The sequence below is a fragment of the Rutilus rutilus genome, assembly GCF_951802725.1.
Source record: "Rutilus rutilus genome assembly, chromosome: 14".
Taxonomy (NCBI): Eukaryota; Metazoa; Chordata; class Actinopteri; order Cypriniformes; family Leuciscidae; genus Rutilus; species Rutilus rutilus.
Genome location: NC_140219.1, coordinates 35,151,772 through 35,165,147, shown reverse-complemented (window position 1 = coordinate 35,165,147; position 13,376 = coordinate 35,151,772). Strand labels below are relative to the sequence as shown.

General features: G+C 36.5%; 1 protein-coding gene across 1 annotated transcript; it reads right to left on the bottom strand.

Annotated features, from left to right (window-relative positions):
- Positions 1-4,789: 4,789 nt before the first annotated feature.
- LOC311304222 (serine protease inhibitor Kazal-type 1-like) lies at positions 4,790-5,782 on the bottom strand. Its single transcript, XM_084431126.1, has 4 exons — positions 5,680-5,782; positions 5,270-5,295; positions 5,086-5,192; positions 4,790-4,975 (listed from the first exon to the last, which is right to left on the bottom strand). Exons 1-4 carry the CDS (start codon positions 5,717-5,719, stop codon positions 4,909-4,911), a joined length of 240 nt encoding a protein of 79 aa, XP_084287252.1. The 5' UTR covers positions 5,720-5,782; the 3' UTR covers positions 4,790-4,908.
- Positions 5,783-13,376: the final 7,594 nt, after the last annotated feature.

Here is a 13,376-nt window from a genome sequence, read left to right as displayed (position 1 = left end):
TGTGTCGGCTGCAAAGATGAAGTTGACGATATATTGACTCGCGATCTTCGCAGTAGGCTAGTGAACGCATGCACCGGAGAAATGCACATTTATTAGGCTACATAGTTTTATTTTGTTTTGGATGGTTTTGTTTAGAACCAGATTTCTGTAAATATATTTCACATTTTTTAGGCCTGTGAGGCGAGGCTAGGTTTCGGTTCACGATGATATAATCTCCAGTTCAAGCACCTTATGTTGTGATTGATAGCCTATATTTACTTTATGTATTTAATCCAGGAATGAAAATATTAATGAATTAATGAAAAAAAAAAAATTAAAATTAAGATACAATTAATACAAAACGAAATTCGTTTTAAAGAAAGGCTTTGTGCTTTCTGTTTTGAGGTCTCTCTCTGTTAAAGTTTGAAAGTCTTAGTGCAGCTTTCAGAGCGCTCGCGTCCATAATGGAGAACTGTCAAGTAATATTGTTTTTTCCTCATAAATGCAAACACGAAAAATAAAAGACAAAAACTTTTTTAAAAAGACAAACCATAAATTTAGAAAAAAAAAAAAAAAGATGGATTTATAGCGTTTTGGGGGGAAAAATGAATGGATTTATACCGTTTTGAAAATGTTTTTTTTTTTTTACTTTGAATTGATCATCAACAATATTGTTGTTTGATTTAATAATCACTGTTGCAAGAAGTGCCTAGTTAAGTTTTTTTTTTTTTTTTTTTTTTTGTAAGTGGAAAAAGTAGGGGCTGCCACAGATTATGTTTAGTTAGCTCCTTTATTGTTTTTTCTATAGCCTACAATAATATAGGTCAAATGCAGCAAGTCAAAAGACCAACTGGACCTTCTTTGCCAGTTTGCTCACATTTCTTTGAAGGATGGCAAAAATATCACCTGAATATCGATATCTAGATATTGGAAAAAAATATCGAGATATTCATTTTTGTCAATATCTCCCACATCCCTACATGCAGAACACCATATAGGCCTATGTTATGAATCTTACACGAAATTCATCTTCATCACAATGTAACTGATGGTAATGGAAAAAAGTGTATCAATGCAACCTGTTTTTAGCTTATATAACTAGCTCGTTAGCAAATCAAAAAATATATATTTTAAATTGACCAATATCAATATGCTAGCTTGATAGTGAGTACTAAAATACATCTTATTTGTTTATATTCATAAGCAATTAGCGTTAGATTTTTTTATTACATGTGATTCTGACATGATGTCACTACATGCACTGTGCTCCTTCCTCTCTGCTTGTCTCAGGTAAATAATGCGTCTTCAGCTCAGCGGTTGGAGTCGCGCGTTCATGTGTTTTGGGGGCGTGGCTTTGGAAGGAGCCCAGAAGGGAGGGGGTGGAGTGAATGGAAATAATGAACTGTCTTTAAAACAGTCGTGAGAGGTCTACAGACACTCGATTTTTATACTTTCTTTTTCAGAGTACTTACATTTTAATTATGTATTGATATGTACATAAAGTTTAAACAAATTTGAAAAAGAAGTTTTTTAGACCATTCCTACCTACCCTGCCTTTAAGTAGCCTATAATAATTATAAATGATATACAAAAATGGTGTTCCTGTCAATATAAATATTAGGCCTAGGCTATTTTAACATTGTACTGTCAGCAGAGAAAAAAATGCCACAGAAAAAAATTATGAAATATAAATAACAAATTAAAGGACAAAGCCTATCACTCAAATTTCTAAGCAACATAAACGAAAATCATATTGCCCTACTGACAAATGAAGTAGGCTATTTTCTGCTGAACTATTTCAAACATCCTTGCAAAAAAAGAATGTTGTTGACTGACAATGGTTTCAGTAGGCTACCAAACAGCTCCTCAGAGCTAGGTGTACAGGTGGTCAGAATGAAGTGCGGATACGCTGTCAAAAGATGTCGGGAGTGGGCTATTGTCAGTCAGACCGCCCGCTCTGTACAAAGTACACCAGAGTTCTGACCCATAATAACCCGTTTGTTATTTAACGTAGGCTATGTAATTACGCGCATGCGTGAAACGGATTGTGCAGGTGGAACGGATCGTGTACCGACACGCACCAGAGGAGAGAGTCTGAAAGAGCCATCGGTTAACTTACAGCTTTAGGGCTTGACTGTCATTGTTGTTTGTGGCTTCTGGTGGTAGCTATTATGGACATTAGACACTTTTTAAAAAGTAGTAAGGAGTCATGAACGATACGAGGCGGATGAGAGGCAAGAAGAGTTATCTACTGGCGCCGTTCCCTCATCATTAAGCTCAGGTCGGTGAAGGCTCTTTAGCAAACCCTGGTCTAACTTACCTAGCCCTGTACTCACTGTGGTATTAATGCAGAACATGTACTGTATATATAAAGTACGTGGGACCTTACTATTTCACCTATAGCTAATCCATTTTGTGAGCCATAATCCGTTTCTCGTGAAGAATGTAGATGAAGTAGCCTATAGCCTACATCTGATTTGGCGATTGAAACACGATGTGTAAATGAACGTTATTCCCCTCAGATGGATAACGTTAGCTAGTTAGATATCAGGGGCCATAATACAGGAAGAGTCTATAGGATTTTCCCCAATTGGTATTACCGAAGCAAATACTAAATAACTAGCATCAACTTTTCTGTCTGATACCTATAGCAACCGATGTCACTTTTCTCATCTCGCGAGCTAAATGGCTTTTAATCGCTGTTTTACGGCCGTTTTTTTAATGAAACACACTGAAAATGGAGAATTAACAACAACTCATTCATTGTTTCATTCCTATCATTGAACTTCAAGTCAGATGACTATGGTGCGTTCACACCGGACGCGAATAGCGCGTCAGGCGCGCGAGTGATTTCTATGTTAAGTCAATGCAAAGACGCGCGTAAAAAATTCCTGCGGCGCGAATGAGGCATAGAGCACGGCGCGGTAGACGCGAATACGCAAGTTATATGTGTGTGTGTGTGTGTGTATAGATAGATAGATGAATAGATATAGATAAATATAGAAAGATAAATATCTATATACACAGTATATAGTTTTATATTCATTTTTTTAAATATTATTTAATATTCATGTATTGTTTATTTGTGTTTCTGTGAATAGCTGTTACAGTTCTACAAATAAAGCATTCTATCTTTTTACCTATCATTTAAAATGCTACAAAAAAATGCACCTGAATGCAGGAAATGAAGAGTTTAATGCCCAACGTTTCCTGGGGGAGGTCCCCCAGACCCCCCATTTATATTATTATTGCGCCTATGCTATGAGTAGAAGAAGTAGTTACCAAAAGCGGGGGTGGGTGGTGGGGACTGGGCTAAGCCCCCAATGTATCAAGACCCTAGCAACGCCCCTGATCAACGGGACACTGATGTTTTCACATAATGGGCAAACAGTGTCAGTTAAACACAAAGAAGAGCACAGAAATCACCATCTATCACACAGCACAGCAACAGTCAGTCAAGAGCAATGAAAGAGACAGAGAGCTTCATCCAGAGGAATTTACAGTCCGGGTCTCTTCTCTAGGCCAACAACCAACAGCCTTGCATTACGTCCAGGACCAATCCTAAAGGAGGAAGAGGAGACCGCAGAAACAACAACAGAACCAACACAGCTGCATTCTGTCACGGACGTAACAAAGAAATACTGATTTATGTGAGAAACCATTCAAACTTTAAAGATAAGTTCATCATTTATGCATTTCTGCCTGTTGTTAGCGTTTTTCTAGATCAGTGTGTTATGAATGACATGTATGTTTTCTGAATGAGAATTGTTGCCAGTGTTATGGTGGAACGAGCTTATTTTGAGACATATGAGTGAGTTTTGGAGGTGAGATGAACTGTTTGGCCAAGATTCATGTTGCCAATGCAGACTGTATGAAGAGTTTTGAAAATGTGGCTTCAGTATTGAAAAATGCTTTTTAAATAAACCAATAATAACATCTAAGCCTCGTAATTTTCACCACCTTTATTATATTAAAACTTATGAAAGTATTGGAGAGATGTGCAATGATTGGTGGGTAAGTTTTCCTCTCCAGTTCCTGTGAAGTGATGTATGGATGTTCCCGTATTCCCTGAGCTGTTTGCAGGGCCTTCACACGGGTCTTTATCGCTCCCTTCAGATTGAAACATCACTTTAGATGGTATGGGCTGTATTTTAATTACATGTATTTGAAATACGCATTTAATTACTTTTGAGTATTTTGTAATTTGTATTTTCCTTAAATAATATATTAATACTATAATTTGTACACTTCACAGGGCACTTATGGTCGAATGGAACGCACTTGAGGATTTCAGTGGTGTTTTCTGCACAGGGAGTGTTAATATTTTCTTATTTCTCAGACTTTTGAGTAACTTTTTTCCGTTATGTTATCTGCACATCATAGACTCAAACAAAACAAGAACTAGTCCTTGGACACATTTATACACTTAATGCACATACATCTGAGCATCTGACAACTCTTGTTATATTTCTTATTATGCCCTATAAGGCAGAGGTTGATCTTGAGTATATGACTGGATGGCCTGGCCATCGTGGATGAATCTGCTTTATCTTGTGTATAAATATGACCCTTCTTTAATAAAATTGATTGTTATGGTATTACACGGTCTCGGTTTCCAACTGAAAGCTTCGAGGCTGCAGATAGTCTACCTGACAAATAATAATAATAATAATAATCTAACAGGAGTAAAAAAAAAACAAAAAAAAAAACAGACCATTTATGATATTCTGCTCTTGATATGGTTTGGGTACCTCCTTACAATATTCACCTGTTTATTGTGTCTTTCCAAGATTTGAGGGAGAAAACAGAACAGCTTTAATATGCAACATTTATTAATGGATTAAATCATTACACATTCAGGTCATAATGAATGAGACATGAGTAGCTGACTAAAGGACTGTCAAGCTGAATCATTGGTGCCATCCTGTGTTACTCCTCCAGATCTTCATTCTTACATGGGCCTTCATGCTCGATCAAGATTTCAGTGCCTGATTCACTAAAAAAGAGAGAGATTAAATTGAAGATTAAAGTGTGAAAGTGACCGACTCTAAACTGTTTTTAAACCTACAGTACTTTATTTTAAAATACATGCATTTTTAAACTCACTTGATGGCAGCACACAGGTGGCATTCATTGGCGTATGTTATTCCATCGGTTCCACACAAGGGTCTTAATATCAATGGGCATGCGTTAGGCGGGTACCTGCAATCAGGCTGGTCACATAAAAAGAGAAAAACCTTGAGTTATTTGCACCTGGAGAAAAGCAATTCTACAGCCTTTATTTACTCACCTCTTTTGCTCCATCAGATATGGCCACTGTTTGAGTCAAGAGGGAAAAACAAGGATTAAAGTTTATCATGATATGGCAAGAGGAAATCAAATAACATAAATGTTAACTTCTTGTTTGGCCCATACAATGAAAGTCAATATGGTCTAGTGTTTTTTTTTTACAAAAACAAAACTTCAGTCTTTTGTTTTTGTGAACTAAATCACACTTAAAATTTTTCATTTGTCCTACTTTAGCAATGGTGAATTAAGACTCTAAAGAATGTGCAGACTTTATTGAAACAATCACCTTGATTCATTATTAACCAAATTAGACTGTTGCTGAGTGTCAGTGTGTATCGCAGGTCCTCATGTGACAAATTATCAACATCCTAATATCAGTTGTTTTGTAAATGAAATGATTATATTACTCACCTAGGACGCAGAGAAGGACGATGATTCCTCGTGCAAACATTGTTCAAAACCTGAGAGTCAACTCACTGACGATATGATCAGTGATAAAAAGATCCGGCTATTTATAGCAATACTGTATATGTCCATCCCACCGATTCATCACACACACACACACACACACACACACACACACACACACACACACACACACACACACACACACACACACACACACACACACACACACACACACACACACACACACACACACACTCTTTAGGTTTACTCAACACCTTTAGTTTGAACTGCTTAACTGGGGAACTACTTTCTTCAGAGTTTCTTCAAAGAAAATGTTCTGTGCAAATGTTACACTTATTATCAAATATTTGTTTGCACATTTATCTGTCTCGTCCAATCCAAGGCTGTTAATTTTTTATTTTTATTATAAACTTTTATTATAAATTTTTTACATTTTAATATATCGTTACTGAGGGATTTCATCACAACATTGTCATGACAATGTGAAAATAAATGTTAGCCTTGGACTTGGATAGCAGTTTTGCATCTTGCCTGACTTTATTAATTTATATTTATATTAGAATTCTTCACATAACGATTGCTAAAATCATATTTAGACATTGGCAGTTTTATAAATAATATTTAGCATAAGAAGAGATGCAGTTGAAACAGTGTGGGAAGTCCTCAAGTTCAACTCACTATTTCATTATTTCCTAAAATCAACAGCAGTATTTGATGTTCTTTAGTGATTATGAGTGATGAATTATCACCCTGAAGTTTAGCACCTTTGCTAAAGTAGGACAAATGAAAAAGTGACATTCAGACATTTTTAAGTGTGATTTAAAGTATAGTTAAAATAAAAAAGAAAGAAAAAAAGACAAGTGTTTCAGACACCGGTTCACGCACAAGCGTTCCCCATAGCGTTCTGACGCAGTGTCTCGTTCCCTGTTCTCAGGGAGTATAGGATATAGCCGTAACCTGAGACGGTTTTTAATGTTGTTGTTGTTTTAAAGAAATTAATACTTTTATTCAACAAGGATGCCTTATATTGATCATAAGTGACAGTAAAGAAGACATTTATAATGTTACAAAATCTTTCTATTTCAGATAAATGTTGTTCTTTTGAACTTTCAGATCATCAAAGAATCCTGAAAGAAATTTGTACACAACTGATAATATTGATAATACTGATAATAACGTTGGTAATAATCAGACATTTTTCTTGATCATCAAATCATCACATTAGAATTATTTCTGAAGGATCGTGTGACACTGTAGACTGGAGTAATGATGCTGAAAATTCAGCTTTGATCACAGGAATAAATTGCATTTTAAAATGTATTTAAATATTCAATTTAAGATAAATGTTTTCTATTTCACAACATCACTGTTTTTGCTGTATTTTGGATCAAATAAATTCAGCATTGGTGAGCAGAAGAGACTTCTTTTGAACTTTTGAATGGTAGTGTAGGTATAAAGTTTTTAAATAAAGTTTTTGTGTAAAGAAAATATATAGTCAGACTTTTAACTTAAACTTGATTTTGTGAAAACAATACATTCAATCATTAAGTTTCCTCACAGTCATTCTCTATAGTTCCCTGTCACGTTCCTCATGATATTCCCAGGGGAGGGTCTTTGTCTCTTCAGGTGTGAATCACAGCATTATTCATGATGATTCACGCCCTCCCCGCATACAGCCATTCTGACAATAAGTGTCTTACAAAAGTTAAATGACTATATTGCTTTGTATGAAGGAGTGCTCACAGCGTGTCCTAACTACACGCGGCGCTGCGACACGCGATAAAAGGTTCTTCTCCATGTTAATCAGAGTTTTTGTCCTATCCAGCCGCGACGGCGACACGCGACGATTCTATTTCAGAAACGGTTTCTATTTTTCTGCGACGTCGCGCTGGAACTACAAACACAAAGTGTGGCAGTGATAATCTCAGGCACTGTTTATGTGCTTTATTTAATGCTAAAAGCATGCAATGTGACTTTGAATATCATTTCACGAGTTCACACGTACATGAAATCTAATGTAGTATTTATGCGTATTTGGCTTGCTGTCCAGGGAAGGGCTCCGAGCTCGGAATTTTGCCCGAACCCAGAGTACTCCCCCTATAATGGGGTAGACCCAGCCGAGAGTGAGGTGATGGGGTGGTGGAGGGATGCTGAGAAACTTGTCGTGAGACAGAAGGTGAGGAAAAGCTTTATTTATACTGGCTTCCTCTTGAGCTGATTGGTTGATTACCTGAACGTGCTCCTCCCGAACTTTGTTACATAAAACTTCATTTAGTGCTCCAGCTTTGAGGCTGTAAAAGCAACAATGGATAATTCACCTCAGATCCTGAAATGAAACAAATGGAAACAAGAACGTTCTTCAAACTGTGAACAAACAAGTGTATTATTTGACAAAGATTGTTTTAGTAACTCAGTAGCATATGTATTTTTAATAATGTTTAAAAACTGTGGGTTTTGATTGATTTTGACGCATCTCGCAGTCGCGTCGCGTCTAGTGTGGACAGACAAATTATTTGTCGCTGGAATCTTATCGCATCGCGTCTGGTTAGGACACGGTGTCAGGATGGTTTTCACATTGTTTTGAAGAAAAAACTCTAGGCAACAAGATCCAGTTTTGAAAAGCCTTGTGAACAAATGTTTAGGCTACTATGTGTTATAAGGCCTAATTTCAGTGACTTACTTTTTTTTTTTTAAATCATGCATAAACTTTATTTTCTCAAAACCACAAATTTTGATGTATATGTTGCTCATATATTACTGTAGCCCTGTTTGTGCAGTCTAATCAGACTTTAGCCATTAATATGTTTTTAAGCAACTGAAAAAGCACAAATGTCAGGGTATGTCAAAACATATTCAGGGCCCCAAAATACCCTTAGGGCCGAGAGGGTTAAACAACTCTTCTTGATGGGTCGCTAGCTTTTGAATAATCCCACTACTTGAAGCTAAGGCTGGCACATTCTTTTCACCTTCCTCTGACCAGGTAATCGCCGCTTCAATCACATCCTTGAAAGATATACCCCTCTGTTCCATACTGGTCCTTTTCAAACAAACCCAAAACCAGTTCCTCCAGAACAACTTCTGGTTGAGGTACAATTGTGGTCCCTTTTCAAAACCCTCTCCAACTTTTCCTGAAGAGCATAAGTATATGCCTTAACCGTCTCTCCTGGTCTCTGAGTGGTTTTGTAAAACTCCCTCAGTAGAGTACCAACTGGTGTTCTGGGTAACACTTTATATTACGACCCGCAAACAACTCCGTAAGTAAACCGAAACTACGGTGTACGTTTCTGTAATTATAGTGTACTTCCGTGTAGGTATAAGGGAACAATATGTTAAGTTTTGGGTAATAAAGGGGTAACAAGCAGATATACAACCTGCAAACAACTCCGTAAGTAAACCGAAATTACGGTGTATGTTTCTGTAATTATAGTGTACCTCCGTGTAGGTATAAGGGAACAATATGTTAAGTTTTGGGTAATAAAGGGGTAACAAGCAGATATACAACCCGCAAACAACTCCGTAAGTAAACCGAAACTACGGTGTACGTTTCTGTAATTATAGTGTACTTCCGTGTAGGTATAAGGGAACAATATGTTAAGTTTTGGGTAATAAAGGGGTAACAAGCAGATATACAACCTGCAAAGAACTTCGTAAGTAAACCGAAATTACGGTGTATGTTTCTGTAATTATAGTGTACCTCTGTGTAGGTATAAGGGAACAATATGTTAAGTTTTGGGTAATAAATGTGTACAACCAGATATACAAGCAAATTATTTATAATGTAATTATTTTAAAACTAACAGGTACCTATTCTGTTAATATATTCCAGGCAAAAATTGTACGTCTGTTGTATATAAACGTTTTTATCACATTTCTGGAAAAATATGTTCTTGTGCAATGTAGTTACAGGGTAATTTTGACATCTGTGGGTTGTAAATTAAACTTTTTGGCAATGCTATTTATTGGCTTTTCTTACTAAACTACTTAACGTTAAGCCAAAAACAAATAGTTTTTGCTATGTTTTTAATTTAAAACGTACCATGTAGTACTTAGTACTACTACTTACCTTATCACATTGTATTGCAATGACACTTAAATGTCAGGGCAAATATACTGAGTAATTAAAAAAAAATTTGTTTTGTTTTTTTAATAAGAGTACCTTTCTCTGTAATTACTGTGCAAATAGTGTTGTTTCGTATTGTTACATAGTAGATAGTGTTTGTTACCCATTTCAACTGTGTAGTTACAGGGTAAGTGTAACTCCTGCGGGCTGTAAATTAAAGTGGAGCTTGTTACCCCCTTGTTCTGTGTAGTTACAGGGTAAGTGTAACTCCTGCGGGCTGTAAATTAAAGTGGCGCTTGTTACCCCCTTGTTCTGTGTAGTTACATGGTAAGTGTAACTCCTGCGGGCTGTAAATTAAAGTGGAGCTTGTTACCCCCTTGTTCTGTGTAGTTACAGGGTAAGTGCAGTAAATATACAATAAAGGATCCAATTTAATTTCTGACTTTTATTTTACAAAAAAATGTCAAAACACTTTTTCATCTTAATAAAACATTATCTTTTCTACAGTATACTCAAACAACAAAGTAACACATTATACCCCCCCCCCTTATTTGCATCCCTTGCTTTTCTTCTTCTTTCTTTTCTTGCTCTTCTTTTTCTTAACTTCCACAGGGGACTCTGAAGTTGAGGAGTTGATGGAGTCCCATTGGTCTTGCTGCACTGCAAAAATATGAATATACAGTATATACATGCTCTTAGCAAGCTACACCTTCAATTTTAAGTTGTCGAACAATCCTCCACTCTAAACATTTTGTGCCACCTGATATTACTGTAGTAACTGTAATTTTGAAGAAAACACATTTTGGTGAAGTTTGAGTCAGATCATGGGGGGGTTGTGATATTTTATAGTGATAATGACTGTAGTGCAGTAGAAAATGTTTTTTAAAAAGGCATAGTTGTTCTGACAGCAACAAAAAAAAAAGAAAAAAAAAAAAGCATGAAACACAAACCTGAGGGCTGTGGCAATAGTTCAATAGTTCGGATTGAGCTGATCAACAAACGGACAGGGAACTACGTCATCACGTTGAAAGGTCACGCCTGCGCCGGCCGAAGTACCGCCCCACTGTCTACAATGCGACCCGCGGCGACCGTACGTAGGAGGATAATTCAAATAGTATTGTTTGCGATTATATATATAGAAATAGTATTCAGTGAATATGAATATGAATAGTATATGAATAACATTCTGATGAATATGAATAGTAGTTCAAATAGTATTGCCGGCGCAGGCGTGACCTTTCAACGTGATGACGTAGTTCCCTGTCCGTTTGTTGATCATCTCAATCCGAACTATTGAAGGTAAAAAGTCTATAAATTATATATTTCTTTTTTTTAATGACCTATCGTTTCGCTAGATAACAACCTATTCTTCAGCTGTGATCGCGTACAGCCCGTTTAAACACTTAAAAGACTTTTGAAACTGCATTGATTTGGACTTAACGATGGTGACCAATGAAGTCCGTTGTAAATTTTCATTTTGGGGTGAACTAATCCTTTAACAAGTGCATTTATAATGTACAGTACCAGTGATGTTTAGTTCTTCAATTTGATGTTTTAAAAAATAGAAAAGTGGTCACAAGTATAAGCCCTGGAGTAGGGCAGGAGTAAAATTTAAACGTCTAACCTTTCCTTCTTTCTTTCTTTCAAAGATAAGATTATCACTCTTAAAGCAGAGATCACCTTGCTCAAAGATGAGTGTGATTTTTTGAAAAAGGAAACTGAAAAGATGAAGTCTGCTGTCCCATCTGCAATGGCACAGAGATATACTGATCCTATAGTGCCACAGCCCTCATGTTTGTGTTTCATGCTTTTTTGTTTTTTTGTTGCTGTCAGAACAACTATGCCTTTTTAAAAACATTTTCTGCTGCACTACAGTCATTACCACTATAAAATATCACAACCCCCCCATGATCTGCCTCAAACTTCACCAAAATGTGTTTTCTTCAAAATTACAGTTACTACAGTAATATCAGGTGGCACAAAATGTTTTAGAGTGGAGGATTGTTCGACAACTTAAAATTGAAGGTGTAGCTTGCTAAGAGCATGTATATATATTCATATTTTTGCAGTGCAGCAAGACCAATGGGACTCCATCAACTCCTCAACTTCAGAGTCCCCAGTGGAAGTTAAGAAAAAGAAGAGCAAGAAAAGAAAGAAGAAGAAAAGCAAGAGAAGCAAATAAAGGGAGGGAGAGGGGGAGGGGGGGTATAATGTGTTACTTTGTTGTTTGAGTATACTGTAGAAAAGACAATGTTTTATTAAGATGAAAAAGTGTTTGGAAATGTTTTTGTAAAATAAAAGTCAGAAATTAAATTGGATCCTTTATTGTATATTTACTGCACTTACCCTGTAACTACACAGAACAAGGGGGTAACAATCTCCACTTTAATTTACAGCCCGCAGGAGTTACACTTACCCTGTAACTACACAGAACAAGGGGGTAACAAGCTCCACTTTAATTTACAGCCCGCAGGAGTTACACTTACCCTGTAACTACACAGAACAAGGGGATATCAAGCTCCACTTTAATTTACAGCCCGCAGGAGTTACACTTACCCTGTAACTACACAGAACAAGGGGGTAACAAACTCCACTTTAATTTACAGCCCGCAGGAGTTACACTTACCCTGTAACTACACAGAACAAGGGGGTAACAAGCTCCACTTTAATTTACAGCCCGCAGGAGTTACACTTACCCTGTAACTACACAGAACAAGGGGGTAACAAGCGCCACTTTAATTTACAGCCCGCAGGAGTTACACTTACCCTGTAACTACACAGAACAAGGGGGTAACAAGCTCCACTTTAATTTACAGCCCGCAGGAGTTACACTTACCCTGTAACTACACAGAACAAGGGGGTAACAAGCGCCACTTTAATTTACAGCCCGCAGGAGTTACACTTACCCTGTAACTACACAGAACAAGGGGGTAACAAGCTCCACTTTAATTTACAGCCCGCAGGAGTTACACTTACCCTGTAAATACACAGTTGAAACGGGTAACAAACACTACTTACTATGTAACAATACGAAACAACACTATTTGCACAGTAATTACAGAGAAAGGTAGGCTACTCTTATAAAAAAAAATAAAAAAACCTTTTAATTACACAGTATATTTGCCCTGACATTTAAGTGTCATTGCAATACAATGTGATAAGGTAAGTACTAAGTACTACATGGTACGTTCTAAATTAAAGTCATAGCAGAAAAAAATTTTTTTGGGCTAAACGTTAAGTAGTTTAGTAAGAAAAGCCAATAAATAGCATTGCCAATGTTTTTCGAAATCAGCTGTTTATAAAATTGTTTCAGATTAAATTTTTATCATACTGTGCTTACATACAGCCATATATATATATATATTTAATTTACAACCCACAGATGTCAAAATTACCCTGTAACTACATTGCACAAGAACATATTTTTCCAGAAATGTGATAAAAACGTTTATATACAACAGACGTACAATTTTTGCCTGGAATATATTAACAGAACCTGTTAGTTTTAAAATAATTACATTATAAATAATTTGCTTGTATATCTGGTTGTACACCTTTATTACCCAAAACTTGACATATTGTTCCCTTATACCTACACGGAAGTACACTATAATTACAG